General features: G+C 42.2%; 1 protein-coding gene across 2 annotated transcripts in view; it reads left to right on the forward strand.

The window, feature by feature from the left end:
• The window catches only part of LOC138293038 (flavin-containing monooxygenase 3-like), a 267,968-nt gene that overhangs the window by 217,543 nt on the left and 33,894 nt on the right, over positions 1-16,531 (forward strand). For both annotated transcript variants that reach the window (XM_069232019.1, XM_069232020.1), the window contains one exon: positions 12,557-12,629. In XM_069232019.1, the coding sequence (XP_069088120.1) occupies positions 12,557-12,629 (73 nt within the window). The remainder of the gene's footprint in view (positions 1-12,556; positions 12,630-16,531) is intronic.

The following is a 16,531-nucleotide window of genomic DNA, read 5'->3' on the forward strand; positions in this document are numbered from 1 at the left end:
CATACATGCACATTGCCCCAAACTTTTCTTGTGACATTCCCACAGAGGCACAACAACAATTTGAAGAGCCAATTCACAGACATAAACACACAGACCATGAGTCTATTTGTTTAGTTGCGTAGCCTTGCTGTCCTCTATTGATGCAACACCTTCTCAAACTAGGAAATACCAATTTTATTCCAAAAGTTTGTGTTGCTGTTGCATCAGTTAAGAGAGCTAATCCGGCACAACAACATGAGTATTATGGTCCGTAGTAGTATGGTCTGCCACACGTGCCCAAACACTAGAACACACACTGCAGGTCATACCATCCTATCTTTGTATAGTTATAGGCTGCATGCATGCAAAAAAAATGTAAATCACACGAACACAGTTTAACACAGATTTTTTGATGCAAACGTGTCAAAAAAGACGCATATGCGTCAAAATACAACGCATATGCATTCAAAATGACGCTCACACCCATAATACATCGATTGGTCACTAGTGTTAATTCCAACACCACACCCCAGGAAATCAGTTATCCATTAAAAATGTATTAATCCTTGAATGCGGGGGAATTTTCATGCATATGCATAAAAATATATTGACGCAAACCCCGTAAGCATCCTAAAATTACACGCAATATAAAAAAAAGTCCCACAATTGATACAGGAAGTGATGTAATAGGAAATCCTGTTTACAGAAATGGTACAGTGGGTGTACTTTCACTTTCACTTTGCAGTCTGTGATTATTCTAGACTGTGTGACTGTGTATTGAGTTGTCTCTGTGAATATTGTGCTTTTGTCTCCCCTCTGCTATTGCTATTGTATTCTGTTGTTTTGTAAGTGTCTGTGTTAGTCTCTGTAAGTGTTTTTTCGTCATTTTTTATTGATTAGATCTGTCTTTGTACTGTTGGGACTGTGTTTGTGGGTATTGTTAGTTGGGGTATTGTTGGGCTGTCTGTGGGTTAGTTAAGTTTCCTTTTCATACCTCCTTTCCCTGTTTTTCCCTCTTTACCCTTTCCTATTGTATTTTGTTTGAGATGTTGGGAAGGCCACGTCTGGGAAGAATGGGTAAGGAGGAGCTGGGGGCTTTTGTGTGGTTGGTGTGCCACTTCCTCCCCCTGATGTTGGAGGCTGGGGGCCGGGTGATACAGGGGTATCACACGGAGGCAAGGAGGCTCAGGTGGGCAAAGGTGCTGTTCCACCTAAGAAGAATCTTCAACAGCCAGTGCAACAACCACCAATTGAAACATCGCTGGGCTGACCTGGTGGCCCGAGAGCAGGACCTGCCGGACCACCTGGGTGTGGTGATTGGTGGCCCTGTTGGTGAGTACAAATTTGACTAATGTGTACAGTACAAAGCACTAGAGTTACAGTAGCAGATTTTGTGACATGCTGCATGCAATGTTTGTGGACATGTAGAATGCAAGTTGAACAAGCTGTGGCCCTGATTTGTACTAATTTTGCAACGCATTACTGTCATTTGTTGACGCTAAAGCTGCACAAACTTACAAAAGGCAACTTTATCTAGTAAATTAGTGCCGCTTTGGCGTCAAGAGATGATGATAATGCGGCACAAGCAAATAAATGATTCAGGAACCAATGTAGTCCCCAGTTATTTTAAACCATGTCTGAACAGTATTCATGGCCATACGTACAAAGCTCTTCCTAACCTCTGCTAATATCTTAGGCCGATATTTCTACTTTGTTTGTGCAGCATTTGCATTATTTCTGGATGCCACACTTGCTGCAATCACATTTTTGGTGCTAATTTCCATAGCTGCAGTATAAACAAATGAAGCAAATGCAACACAAAAAAGACATATCTGGCCCTAAGTTAATTGTTTCTGTGTGTTTACGTCTGGACAGATAATCTTTCACATGGCCAAACCCAATTGTGCCCGGATGCTACCAGATTGCAGTAGCACAAAACAGGTTCATCTCGTGGCTTTTCGGAGTAGCCGTTGAAATCCTATCATTGTGTAGCATGGCCCAACAACATTTTTGCCTTTTGCGCAATTGCTGGTACAGAGCTGGTGCAGTTACCATCTGTGTCACTTTATAGCCAAACTATTTTGTAAAGTGAATGGGTCATCATGGGATCCCTGCTCTTTGTGAATGCATGGTCACAATCTATTGATTTGCATGATGTTGTGCAAGGGACCACTGATGCTTCCATTATACAATTTAAGTGACAAAATAGGTTGTTATTTTACTTTTGGTACACTCCTGCTGATATAGTGCAGCATATGTACAATATTAACTTCTCAGTATGAAGGCTATCACAGACATAGTGGTATGCTAAGATCAGCAGGCCAGCATTCCTGTGAGTGCCACCATTCCCAAGGTGCTTTCAAATAGAGACCTACCTCATCAAGATTGCAGAAGTAGGACATTTGCTAACCCATGTTTTAATTAGCGGACAGTGTCAGCTTGGTTGTATTACCACAGTTCACACAACTTGGCAATTCTAAGTTAATGAATGTGGCAAAGTGTGATTTACAATACCTGATATAGGTACAGGGCCCAGAGTAACACATTTCAGGTGCAATGACTACACCTGTGCCCATGCATTTTGTCACAGATGATCAAATTAGACACTGTCAGCATACATTTTTGTTGTTGTTTTGAATCAGATAAATGGCCAATCCTTGTTTGGCATAACATTGTCATCAAGTAACACACATTATCCCTGCCATCATGTTGTCATAGGGGGCATGTACGGCTCTGGGTACACTGCCAATGTGGCATATGTAACCTACATACAACACTGGCACACATATAATGGACCATTGAAAGCACAATAATTCCTGAACACAAATCAACCCACATGAGAATCACACAGCAACTCATTGTCCCTTGATGCACAAGCCACAATACCTGAGTCTCTGGTATTGCAGTGCACCAGGAATGTGGCATTGCATGTCTCTCATAATAATAAATGATGAAATGGAGTACCCTCTAGAATTAATTAAGCACAAAATTGAGTAATCTTGTTTGGCACCACATGATTGTTAGGGCTGGTGCATGTGTGCATATGTGTGTCTATCACTACTGGAGTGACAATGTTAATGCATGTTTGCAGTACTATGTCTGTTGGTGTGTCTACATGCCTGATGTGCAGCTCTATCATTTAAAATGTACACACAGTAATTTGTTGTTCTAAGTTTTGTACAGTGAGCAGACATTGAGCACATATCACCCTTCCTTGTTTTACAGGTGGACCCGCCCCCATACAATTGGTGAAGTGGCTCGATTTGCGGACCAAGACGTATCCAGTAAGTGTTAATATGCTTGTCCTGTGTTGTGTTTGCAGCTGTTGTGTGATTGACTCCTGTGTGTTGGACTCATTGCAAGATATGATGTGCTGGCACGTGAGCTGATATGTGACTTGACTGGAGGTGGACATTTTGTTCCATGGTAGAGTTAGACATTCTGCGGTGTAGAGTCATATATTGGGATGGCTATATGTGTTATAGGCATGGGCAGGTGAACTGGGTGATTTGTTGTTACATGTATGCCAATAATTAATTTGGAGGTGGCCAGTGTCATATTAAGTCAGCAAGTCATACCCTGATTCACACAGACCAGTAATGCATAAGTTTTACACCCAGACTTGAGCATCCCTGTTAAGTAATGAACATGTAGGATTGTATGGGTGACTTTCCGGCAGCATCTATCTCCACATGTTGTAATCCATTTATGTGGCACTTGAGTGAAATGTCATAGGCGTGCATGCAGCTCAAGGCCAGATGGGTGCTTGCATCAATGTGCTTGATTTTGGATAGGTGTCAGTGAGATCTAATGATGTTTTCAATTGTCCGTAATTAGAAAAATAAATGTAGATGTGATTATCCAATGGTTGACTCAGTCCTAGTTGGCAGCCCTCCTTACCTGTGGTGGACTGACTAAACCCATGGACAGCTGCCCAAAGCTTTGTGGTTGTCCTTGATGTTCGAAAGTATGTGTTGCTTGTCCATCCCCCCTGAGGCACAGGGTTAGGTCTAGTAAATATGTGTACCTAGGTGTGATGATCCCAGTGTAGATGACAGACATGTAATTCAAGCAATCATGTTTTCCAAACTACAATGCCCCCTCATGATTATCAACTGCATACCGTCCTGGCAGTTCCATGTACAAATCACAGGTCTTGTGTGCCTTGATTGTCATCCTGAAGATAGTTACTAGTGGGCCTGGCACATGTGGAGTACTTGCAGCATTTGTTATATGACTAATAGCAGTACAAAGATGCACAAATCATTTAATTAAGTACACAACTTGTTGTGCATTGCTGTGCTGTTAGACAGTTGATGGGTAGGCTGCGTTGGCATGTCATTCCTCAGGGACATTCTATCATCTGTACTGTGATTTGGACTGTATGTGCTATTTTTGATGAAGTGTTAGAATATCATCTCTAGATGTATCACACAGTGATGTCACTAATGGCTTTCTCTATTTTTACAGCTGCCAACATGAATGCCCAGGAGATACGGGAATTCCAGAGGCGGGCAGTGCGTTCCCGCCACATACTCGATGTGGAGGCTGGGTTCCGCAATATGGCACGTAGATATCAATATGAAAGAGCCACAGGGGTATAGAGGGCATTTGACTAAGGGGGGCAGCATTGCCCACAACTGCCACCACCACCGCAGCTTAGACCACAGTGGCCCTAGGGATGACAGCCACTGTAGCAGGTCCCTTGACTTCGTCTTCTCTGGGCCCACAAGCAGCACCTCCTGCACCTCCCCCTCCAACCACAGCACCGGCACCAGCAACAGCATTTACAAGTGGTACCCAAACAACCCCAGCTGCTGTGGTACACAATCAGGATTTACAGACACTGAAACGTGACATGCAATGAATGTTGCGCAGGATGGACAGGCTTCAGCAGGTGGTGTCCCGCAACAGCAGGAGACTGCAGGGTATCAAGAAGATCCTGCGGAGGGACAATTTGTAACTTTTGGATCCTCACCCATGATTCCCTCCCCTCCCTCCACTTTCCTCGTTCTTTTCTTTAGTGGGTTTAGGGGGCTTAGTGTTAGGTTAGAGTGGGCTGTTAGTTTAGTTAGTATAAGTGGGCTGAGGGGTGGAGGGTGTTATATTATTACATTTTTTTGTGGGTGGGTGGGTGGGGGATGATGTTGGGTATATACAAAAAGTATATATATATATTTGTTTAGGATAAGTTAGTATGTGTTTAGGTTAGTATATGTTGTCCTACATGTGTCCCGTCATATAAGGGGGGTGGGGGCTGATGTTTACAGTGTTTAGTTGAATGTGGTAAGTAAGTTTAGCTTAGGGTAGTTAGGGCCAGTTGTGGGTAATGTATAGTTAGGATAAGTTAGGTTAGTTAAGGTGTTTCCCCTAGTTTAAGTTTCCTTTATTACTGTAAAATAAAGTTTTAGGTATTCCTTTACAGTATGTGTCATATGTTTGGGGACCAGGGCCTTTGCATGGGTGTACAGTGTCAATTTAGTATTTGCATTTGTGTTCTATCCTGCATCAGAATCCCATTATTGACATGGATATTCCCACTTCCAAATGAGCTGTCACATTGGCAGCTACAACAAAGCTACTTCTGTATGCATCTGCCATCCATTGCACCAAGGTTACTATGGTTCCCAATGTGTTGTAAAGGTTGGTGTGTTTTTAAATCTGTCATCGATTGAGTCCTGTATTGGATTATTGGCCACTGTGGGACGTCTGCCTGCAGCCTGATGTTCATGTGAACCCTGATAAGCTGAGTGATGTTATAATCTTATGAAGTTCTGAATACAGAACTCACACCTATCATTTATTACATTTTACTCCCAGGTTACATAATTGTCCATACACCCGTACACATCCATTCCTGCTGTATGGTGTGTGTGTGTGATTAAAGTTTATAGTCAGATGTCACAAACATAAAGATTGTCTTAAAGGGAATGTTGGCCACATTGAGTTTCATCTTATACATACTGTGCAACTGACGTTTTCAGTTCTACACAGCATTATACTGTTTGTTCTCATTTAACTTCAGAAATAAGCCTAAGAAAGCACAGATGGATAAAATCCAGACTCCAGTGCATAGTTATCAGCCCACATTCTTTCTACACTGTTGTGTTGACATTCTATGGCCATTGACTTGTTACATACATCACAAATCTCCTACACAGTTGCTGTGTCACATTACACAGAGACAAAGTGGTTGTGTAAGTGCTATTTATTTTAAAGTGCTGCAGTGCAATATTTACATAGTCCAGCATTGTAAGACCATTAGTGTGATGCCTTCTATTGTGATGCAACACAAGTGCAATGGTGAGGGACATGTCATTGGACATGCTGGGGTGAAGTGTCGTTCAGTGCAGAGGAACATGAATTGCCAATGAGGTAGTGAGAGACAATTGCAGTGCATAGTGGTAAGGTAAACAGCGCGTTGGAGAACAGTGCATGTCACCAGCTGTAGCAAGACTGGCATGTTAACAAGCACAGGACCTAGGAAATCAGTGCCCATGTGGCATGAACTTGTGCTACCGGGTACCCCTACGGGTGAAGGTGATCTGTTCCACATCTTCATCTTCTGATGTGTGTGTCGTCTCCCCTGCCCTTGGTGGTGATGGGTTTGAAGGGGCAACACACACTTCAGTGTTTGAAGACGTGGACTCAGAATACCCAGGAGCTGCCAACTGTGGGGCTATTAAGGGCATTACTGCAGCAAGGAAGAGCTGCTGGTTCTTGAGTACAGTAGCTACATCACTGTGGTAGGTAGCCAGGTCGGCCCTGAGAGGGTCATGATTGCATTCGTGCATGCAGGGAAAGGTTTGGGATGCCAGGTGTTGTGGCAACTCCCTAACTGCTGTGGTGAAATCCCTCACACATTGTTTTAGTCCTTGCAGGAGGGATGGTAGCGCTTGCATGGCTGCTGCCTGTTCTTCAGATGACATCATGCACATCCCCTCAAGGCTGGCTGCCATATTTTGCATCCCCACCGCACCTCCTCGGCCAGCTCCCGCTGTACTCCCACTACTGTCCTCTCAAAGGAGGTACCATTGTCCTCAGAGTCCTCAGTTGGGTTGGAGCTGGCAGGTCGTACTATTGGGGTGGTGGGTAGGTCCTCTTTGATGGCTGCTGTATCTGTACTCCTCCTTGCGACTGAAGGTGGGGTCTGAAGAGTTCCAAGGACATCTTGGAGGGTCTGCTGGCTAATGTTTGTCAGCTCGTCATCCATGTCATCAGGGAAGTCCAGGACAGGCATATCCACAGGAGACCCATCGTCCTCTGCAATGGGATATTGTACAATTAGTGTGTCTGTGTTGTGGCAGTTGTAATGTGATGTCACTGACTTCCTATTAGTGAGATATTGTAATCTTGGTTCCTTTTCATTGTTCCTGTCACTAATATTAGCATTCTCACAGGCCTATGCCCCACCTGCATGTCACATGTAGTGTGGGCAGGTTGAGGAATTGTCTGCATCACATCCTCTAGGTGTAGGTTCTGTCCAAATTGTATGTTGCCACCTTCTTGTCCTACTCAACCCTCCGTCTACTTCCATTAGCATGGTGAGGCCTTGCAATGGCTGTGGGTGTTCTGATGCCACTTGCACCACACTTAACAATATGGGACTGACCCAGTCTCTGATATTTCACATACACCTATATGTTGCTGAGACCAAGCACATACTATGTATAGAATTGGCATGGCACGATACAGGTGTCAGCATTGGAAGTGTGTCATGTTGATGTTGGGGAAAGTGTGCTACATTGGATTGCACTGATGGGCCTGGCAGTGTTCCATTTCCTCTTATGACTGTGCGGGTGTTTTTAACTAGCTAGACACATGTGTCCTCCCCCTCAATGCTTTTGTCTTAGCGGTATGACATTTGGGATGTTGCAAGGTGGTATTGCAGCTATTGTAACACAGGAATGGGGTAGACCCTGGAATGTGCAGCATGGGTATAACATTACTGCTGGGTACTTAATAATGTAAGTAACAATACCAGATGTTTATTGTGCCTATAGACATGAGCATTTGACAGGATTTACACTTTGTTAGGAATTACGGGGGATTGATAACGTCGTCATCCTGAACCCTCTATTTTGGGTGTGTTTGATCCATGGGCACCTAACTGCCATTTGCTACTTGACCAGCACACACAGCACATATGGTAGTGGCAACTGTTGTCCGTGGTACATGCCACTTGCGGATATGGCCTGAGACTGGAAATTGAGCCCTAGTTCATGTTGTGACAATACTAGCTGTCGTGTGACAGCAGGCCAGTTTTACGTTCTACCCTACCCTCCTGGACCGGCTTTGCCTTTCCAACAGCCTTGGCATGGCAGAGTACCCCCATGCAAAGGTTGTTGGTGTAGTGTTGTGCTGTGCTGTGCCCCCGGTTTCCCCTGCACAGCCCAGGCACCTGTGCCGTGCGCCTTTGCCCTTTTCACTGCCTGATTTTCAGGGCTGACATGCATTGTGTAGTAGGTATGTCCCTCCCCCTGCTTGCATGTAACATTTAGGCATTTTTGTCCCCCATGCAACTTACCCTGCATCTGTGTTGTTTCCTGGTAGTCTGCGCTGTCCTGTCCTTGAATTCCTGTGACGATCTCCTCTGGGATGACGGCTGCCACCATCTCCTCCATCTGGTCGAGGGCCTCCTGCGGTGCTGGACTCCCACCTCCAGTCTGCAGTGCAGCCTTCCTGTTCCTTGCCAAGTTTTCCTTGGTTCTGCGCTTGCAGTCATGCCAGCGTTTCTTGCACTCAGTGACTGTTCTCCGTACTTCTGCCACGCTGTTTATCTTGTCCACAATTTGTTGCCAAATTGCCTCTCTCCTCCCAATTGGCAATTTTGAGGTGACAAAAAGTTGATGCTGGTGTTCCGTCACCTCTTTCACCAGTATTTCCTGCTCCTCTGCACTGAAACAACACTTACTTTTCTTCTTCTCCCTGTCCTGGGTCTTGTCTGGGTCCCCCTGGCTGGTTCCTGGTCGATTGTGGTCTTTCTGGGGTCTCTTCTGGCTTCTGGGATCCATTCTGGGGCTGCTTAGAACATTGTGCTGTGTTTGCGCTGCTTTTTAATGCTATTGTGGGGAAAAATGGTGAGTATCCGGTTTGCGACGTCGTAAACCGGATTAAAGTCATTTTCTCTGCGTTAACGTCGTTTTACTTTACGTGTCTAGCGCCAAAGTATAAATATGGAGTTTGGTTAGTGCTGAATTAGCAAAAAAAAAGACACAAATTCAGCGCAAACCGAGTATAAATATGGGCCCTAGTGTGAAGTATGTAACTTGGGTCAGTGATTCTTCCAATTACTTGCAGGCTCTATTTCAAAGTATGGAGCAGCATCTAGTGTGCACTACAAATCAAACCCATTATTATTCATTACCAGCCGAGGCTCACTGTGCTGTGAAGGGACAGTGCAGGTACAGCGCGTGGGGGGGGCATTTCCCTCGTTGCTCTAGGCACAGACTAACAGCCTCCCTGCAGCTAATGCTGACGCTGTTCAGAGCAGCATTAGGATTGGCTAGGAGCTCTCAGACAGGGTGCTCCAAGGCAGTCTGGGAGCCTGCACCTGCTCTCACCAGCCCGGCAACACAGTGCCAGGCTGCAGAGAGCCCTGAGCGCATGTGTGCTTGGCCAGCCTGAGACGGCCAGCCAAACATATATGCACACTGATGGGAGTGCACAGTGCGCTCCCCTCATCCCCAATGCCCGCCCCTTTCACCAATAGAACGATAATAAACCTTGTTTATTATCGTTTCAGTGTAAAAAGTTTGCAGCGGCTGCTGCTGGCAGGGGTGACCCTCCTCCGCCCAAGCAGAGGAGCCGCACCTTTACATTACCGACTTCAATAGCCACACATGTCATCCTCAGATGTTTTGACTCTACCTCTCCCGCTTCCATTCAACTTCCGTGGATCTCATATTAAATTCAGCCTGTCTCTAAAATGCTCATTCCAGTTGTTAATGAACACAGGCCTTCATATTTCGCTACAAAAGAACAATGGAACTCAACAAATTCATTCAGGTGCAAGCAGAGAATGTAAAAACACCCCTGGGACAAAACAGTCACACCTAATGTGATGAAATGTGTTGATCTGAAGTTAAGTATAGGCTTGAGGTAACAGACATTATTGTTCATTATGCGCCTGACATTCACGTTCTCTCTGAGACTTGGTTTAATGACACATTTCATAATATTTTCGATGTTCTTCTCCCTGATAACTATTCCATCATGCAGCATGATTACAAGGGAAGGTCCTGTGGAGACGCTAGCGTTATGCACAAAACCCCTATTAAATATTGGATGATAGATCCAAGCTGGCACTGTTTATTTCAATGCTGAGTTGTTGAATTTAAAGTGGATCGCTCCTCCCCATAAGACTTAATGTAATTTGCCACCCACCTGAGGAAAACCTGACATTTCTTGAAAAATGCGTGGAGAATATGATCGAATAACTCATTCTGTACTATCATCTTTTAAGGCAATTGAGGAGACCTAAGTGACACCAAAGGTAATATATTCTCAACATTCCTCCCAGGAATTGATGCCTCACAACACTGACACAAGCCAAGTCACATTAAAGGGTCTACTTTTGGCTGCATAATCTTTAAAGAAAGTCTAATCTCTTCAAGTGACCCCGTTCCTGGAGACTGCTACAATAATCACTTCATCCCTCTTTCAGTGGTTGCCAAACATATAAAACATATGTGGCAACACTAAAAAGGGACTTACTTAATTTCCAGGAACAAAAAACTTGATCTTAAGAATCTCACTCCAAAGGCTCTAAATAAACTCTCTCTCACCAGTCCTAAAGATGATATCAATGTTTTTACCACTACTTTTAATCACATCACTGATAGTCTGAGGTGCTGGGTAAATCAAAAAGAAAGGCTCAAACTTTCTACTCCTAGGGTCTTTGGGTGTCTCTTTCAAGAAAACATTTAAAACGTTGGAAAACAAGTGGAGACGATGACTCCCTATCCTGACCTTGAAACCCCCTAGGACAGCCAGAAAATGAAACAAAGGTAATATTTTCAAGGCCAAGGACATCTATGTTAAATCCTTTACCAATACCAACAAGAACCACCCGAAACAGCTATATGATATAATCAAAGCTGCAATCTTCCCTCCTTTGTTTTTGAAAACCTGGTTGCCAAATGCAAATTGTTTGTCATGTTATTTAAACAGAAAATCAACTCCATCAAACATCCTTTACCGAATATCCCAGACACAAAGAAGAACGATAAAATGTTTAAGTCAAGGTGAAATGGCTTAGATACAACCCTCGTTCGGGAAGTGATCTCTTTAAAATCACAGCTAAAACTAAGCCAGCATATCACTTGTTGGACCTGGCTCGGTGGAATACTGATAAAGGTGCCTGTACACATTCTACTGCATTGGACTAAGTTAGTAAACCCCTCTCTTTCACAAGCACTGTTACCTGACTGTCAAAAAATTGGAGTCACCCGTCTCCTTCAAAAAATGTTTGCGGATGCCAGCAATTTTTGTCCTGTCAGGTTTGTCAGTTTTTGTAAAAATCAATAACAAAATGTTTTGCGAGCAACCTACACAACACATTTGAGATAACAATGTTTTAGAAGTGTTTCATTCTGGGTTTAGATGGGTCTGCAATATGGAAACGTTCCTGCTTCATGAAGCAGATGAAGCACTGCATTTCTAACTCCAGCAACTCATATCTCCTAGTTCTTCTGGATTTTTCAGCAGCATGCGATACAGTGAATCACTATTGCTTACTAGGATTATCAGTGAATGCATGAACATTGAAGGAATTGCCCTCCGTTGGTTCACCTTTTGCATCATAAGCTCAGCACAACAAATTACAAATTAAAACTGATACCAAGGGGATGTTATGGGAATAAATGATGTTTACACAGCTTTTCATCTCCTTTTCTCCTATCCAAAAGCCAGGCTTTCCATGCACACACCCAGCAACATTAAGCAGGGATTCCGTTAGGTAATGGACATGATACTACCTCTTGAAGGGTGACCTGTCTTTGAAAGACCAAAAAGAAAGACATAGCCTGCAATGTGACTTCTCAATGTGAAGTCAAAAGATAATGCAACAGAGAGGACATGTCGTAGAAGATGGAATCATGGCTACCGCAAAAACGTGGAGCCTGCTGTCTACACAACCACCAAACAGGATATCTGGGTGGGGGTTTTTATGGGTCCTTCAAAACCATTTTAGAATGCAAGTGTTGCCTGATTTGGAGGAAGGGTTGCCTTCATTGCAGTAAGGGCTGTGTGACGGAAAAGTGAAAAGGATGCAGTAATCCTTTCATGAAATTACTGAACTTAATATTCAGTGTGCAAATATATCTGTGGTAATGCCACTATGACTTGAGTGTGTCCTATGGAGATCTGTGTCTAACCTGTGACTTAAAGGTTTGAATCCTGGCAGACCAATCTTATCCTTCAGTAGTCGATAAATTTAGTAATATTGTGTTGTGATTTAGCAGCCGAGACTGTTAAGTTTGTGGGGTGCGTAATGGGAATTGCTTGTTTAGCATAGTTCTAATCTTTGCATATTATGTTAGTGATGCAGGTATATGTTTGCTAATTTCTCCGACAGGGTCATGCAAATTGCCACCTAGGAGTGTCATGGTGGCGGACAATGAGGAGAAGGTTGGCAAGAAGAAGACATGGTAAGTGTGGCTCAGTATATAAGACAATTCCGTGAAAGCAGAGTCATGAAATATGTGAGTCAAGCTTTCTGATAACTCTACTCGCAATGGACAGCTGTAAATCTTACACAAAATCAATTGTTTTCTCCCTACAACAAGGTATATATTGGTCCCGACTGTTGTCTTGTTTTTTGTGCAACTACGTCCTGTATGACATGGAAAAAAACTGTGCATTGTCAGGAGAGGAAGAGTTATATTAGTTGACCGTAATGCAGCATTATTTATTTGAGTCTGGTTGACCAAGAACAAGCACTCTGCCTGTTTTACATTGTTGTGTAAACAATTCACCAGCTCACAATTTAGAACAACTGGAAATCTACTTCTTTTTTTTCTTCTTCTTCTTCTTATTATTATTATTACAGAATTATTAATTGATCATCCTTTTACACAATATTAATAATATATTAAATTATAAACACACAATTCTATATTCATTTGATAAATGTGAAACAAAACCAATACATAAAAATATATTATTATTGTTATTATTGCTATTACTGCTAATATTATTTGCAATTTTAATAACTCGTTATAATGAAGAATAACAACAGCAAATGACTACAAAAATAATATTCATCATAACTACTAATAATGTTAGTGTAACATGTAGCTTTGCAAAAACAGCTGTCAACAATATTTTCATTTTCATTTATGTAAAAAAATTCTTATAGATAAGTATATGTGGGAGGTGCCGAAAAAACATTTCCAAAGAATGACTTTGCCAATTGTGTTAATGAGTAAACGATTCGAAAATTCAACCTTGAACAAACTGTAAAAAATACTTGTAGAGCAACATAACTTTGTACATTGTTGTCAAGTGCTGGGTGCTATGGGCATATAATGGTTGCCCTCCTTGATAACTTGAGAAAAGTACAACCTCGTCCAGTGGCCCTCGTGCCTGTAGATAACTCGATGCATGTAATCATCAAGGGCTTCAAACGAAATCACCAATTGGACGAAAAAAACAAGAACATTTGTTTCAAAAGAGCAAAATTGATCGCCGATTCAAAACACAAAGTGAATTGACAGGAACTTAATGAGTCGAGGTCCACGTGATGAGGTACAAGAATCCATCTGGAAATCCTGAAGGGAAAAAGGACAGGCAAGGACAAAAGTACATAACGTGTGATCTACACTGACCTGCAAAACATAACAATTGACCATACACTTGGCGATCATTCCCTTGATAGCATTTCTATGAATCATCTCTTTCAGTTGTAAACTCAAGTTAAATGGGGATAAGACAGCGGTCATGATCTTAGGCCATCTTTCTCGGCCAAATTCTATCTTTTCTATGCTTCACTCGTTATGTGAACCGCCCCCTCCTAAGGAATACATCAAGAGCTTAGGAGTATGGCTCAACCCATGGCTTACCATGGACCGCCAGGCTACGAAAATTGCTTCCACTTGCTTTGGTACACTAAGGCCCATATTTATACTTTTTTAGCACCGCATTTGTGTCATTTTGTGATGCAAAAGTGGCGCAAACTAACAAAATACAACTGTATTTTGTAACTTTGCGCCGCTTATGCATCAAAAATTGGTGCAAATGCGGCACTAAAGAAGTATAAATATGGGCCTAAGACTCCTCAGAAAGGTGTTTAAAATACTTCCAACTATTGCTAAGAGGCTCATCATCCAGGCCCTCATCATTTCGCGCCTGGATTATGGTAATGCCTTGTACCTTCGTGTACCGAAATATGTGAAAAGGAAACTACAAGTGGTGCAAAACACTGCCGCTCACCTTCTTTTCAATATTCCTAGACACAAATTGACTAAATCAGCTCTCGCTACTCTGCAGTGGCTCCCAGTTGAGCAATGGATACAATTTAAAATGCAGTGTTGCATTCACAGAGCCGTCCATAACAAAGGTCCCCCGCTTTTGCGAACTCTTGCCTCCTTCCACAATCCTGCTAGACATCTTAGATCCTCTTTGGGGGCCTCTCGCCTCCTTCCACAATCCTGCTAGACATCTTAGATCCTCTTCAGCGGCTCTGGCCATTATCCCTTTAATAAAAAAATCTAAATGGGCGGAAGCTCCATGGCCTATCTTGGTGCTAAGTTGTGGAACTCACTGCCCATAGGCTTACGACTAACCAGCCATGAATTGTCCTTCGTTGTCTGCTTAAAACTTGGTTATTTTGATCTATGCCCCCAGTGTGTGTTCTGAAGATTTCCGTACAGCGCTGGAGGCCTTTGGGTAGCATGCACTCTATAAGTCCTCATAACATAACATAACAGTTTGATTTGGCATAGAAGTGACAAGGGTAGAAAGCTGAGTACCATCTTTAATTGGGAAGTAGAAGAAAGGGAGTCAGGTATTTTCCCCATATGCCAAAATTGCAATATCCGATAATGTTTACTCTTAATTCATGCTGCAAAAGTGAACTCAAGTTCAGCATCCCCATCTGGCCAGTGGATTCTGAGCTCCTCCCAACTCAGAATCCAGGTAAGTAGTTCAGAAGGTGGGCCACATTTCTTAAGGTGCGCCAGTAGTGACAATTGTGAGGTATGGGCAGTCTGGAGGACGTCATTGCACTGATCTAGACAGAAAATGTACAGCTAGCACTCAGCTAGGCTTGTGAAGTTTCTCAGGGATGCTTATAAGATAATGTATATGATGCTCTGTTGGCAGATAAAGTTGAAAAATCTTTCCGCTTTTTAATATTAGCCCAAGAACAGTTTACGTAGCTCCTGCAGCTCAGTGCTATAGCATAGCTAGTTTTATAGCATAGCATAACTTGTTTTAAAATTTGTGGTGCCAATGCAAGTCTACGCTGCTCACTGTTTATTGCACTTTACTATCTTGGAGGGTTTCCCAGAAAGTAAGATTTTAACAACAAATTAATTTTAACTTGTGATTACTTATCCCTAGGTTTTTGAATTGCTGAGTAGCAAAAGGTTGTATGGTGGTCATAGTACAAGTTACTTGAATATGTCACCACTACCTTGTTGATTTAGCAATTATCAGATTTCTGTAATACGCCCATAGTATAACCCACTTTGGTAAGTTGTATTTTAAGTGCAGTGGTGAAACAGCTGAGCTGTTAGATCATTATTCCATTTTTTGTTAAAGTTTTGTCTATGTTGCAATTTTAGAACTGATTAAAATGTTTAGTAATAATGCACTTTATTGTACACAAGTAAGTCACAAATTATTCAGTTTTACGATCTCTGTAAACACTCAAAGGATAACGCACTTTTGCCAGATGTACTTCATCTGCTGTGGTGAAATGGTCAAGGCGTTAGATAATTATTTCGTTTTTTGTTAAAATTTTGTTTATTTCATGATTTTAGAATTTATAAAAATGTTTTCATTATAATCCAATTTATTGCACACAAGCTGCCAAGCATGCAATTTTAAGAACTTCTAAATATTCTATGGTTGTAGCTCAATGCATTCAGAATAGCCTAGCTGTATGAACTGAATTAGACAACCTGGATATGTATTTTGACAAATTGCTATGGTTTTAAATAATTGGAAACAATTACATTTTTTTTACTTGGCGATGCTAGATCTCTGACAATTTTTTAAATAAACATTCATCTTACCTCACAAAAAGACTGTTTTACAGCATTTTGCCCTACTGTGCTACAACTTTTTGTCATATTTTTCTTCTGAAGAAGGAACGACTGCCCACAACCCCAGCTTGGGAACGGTATTTGCCTTTGTGTTTGTTTATTCAGCTGAAGGGAGGTAAGGTAAGGTAAATGTAATTGTTTAGTTATTTAAAACCATAACAATCATGACCTAAAAAGAAACAATGTGTCACAAGCTACACTCTTAACATGAGACATAATAATCACTTCATTCAAAGTTAGTTCATTATGCAAAGATGGTCTCATATTTTTTCAGAATTTAA

The sequence above is a fragment of the Pleurodeles waltl genome, chromosome 4_2 (genome assembly GCF_031143425.1).
Source record: "Pleurodeles waltl isolate 20211129_DDA chromosome 4_2, aPleWal1.hap1.20221129, whole genome shotgun sequence".
Lineage (NCBI taxonomy): Eukaryota > Metazoa > Chordata > Amphibia > Caudata > Salamandridae > Pleurodeles > Pleurodeles waltl.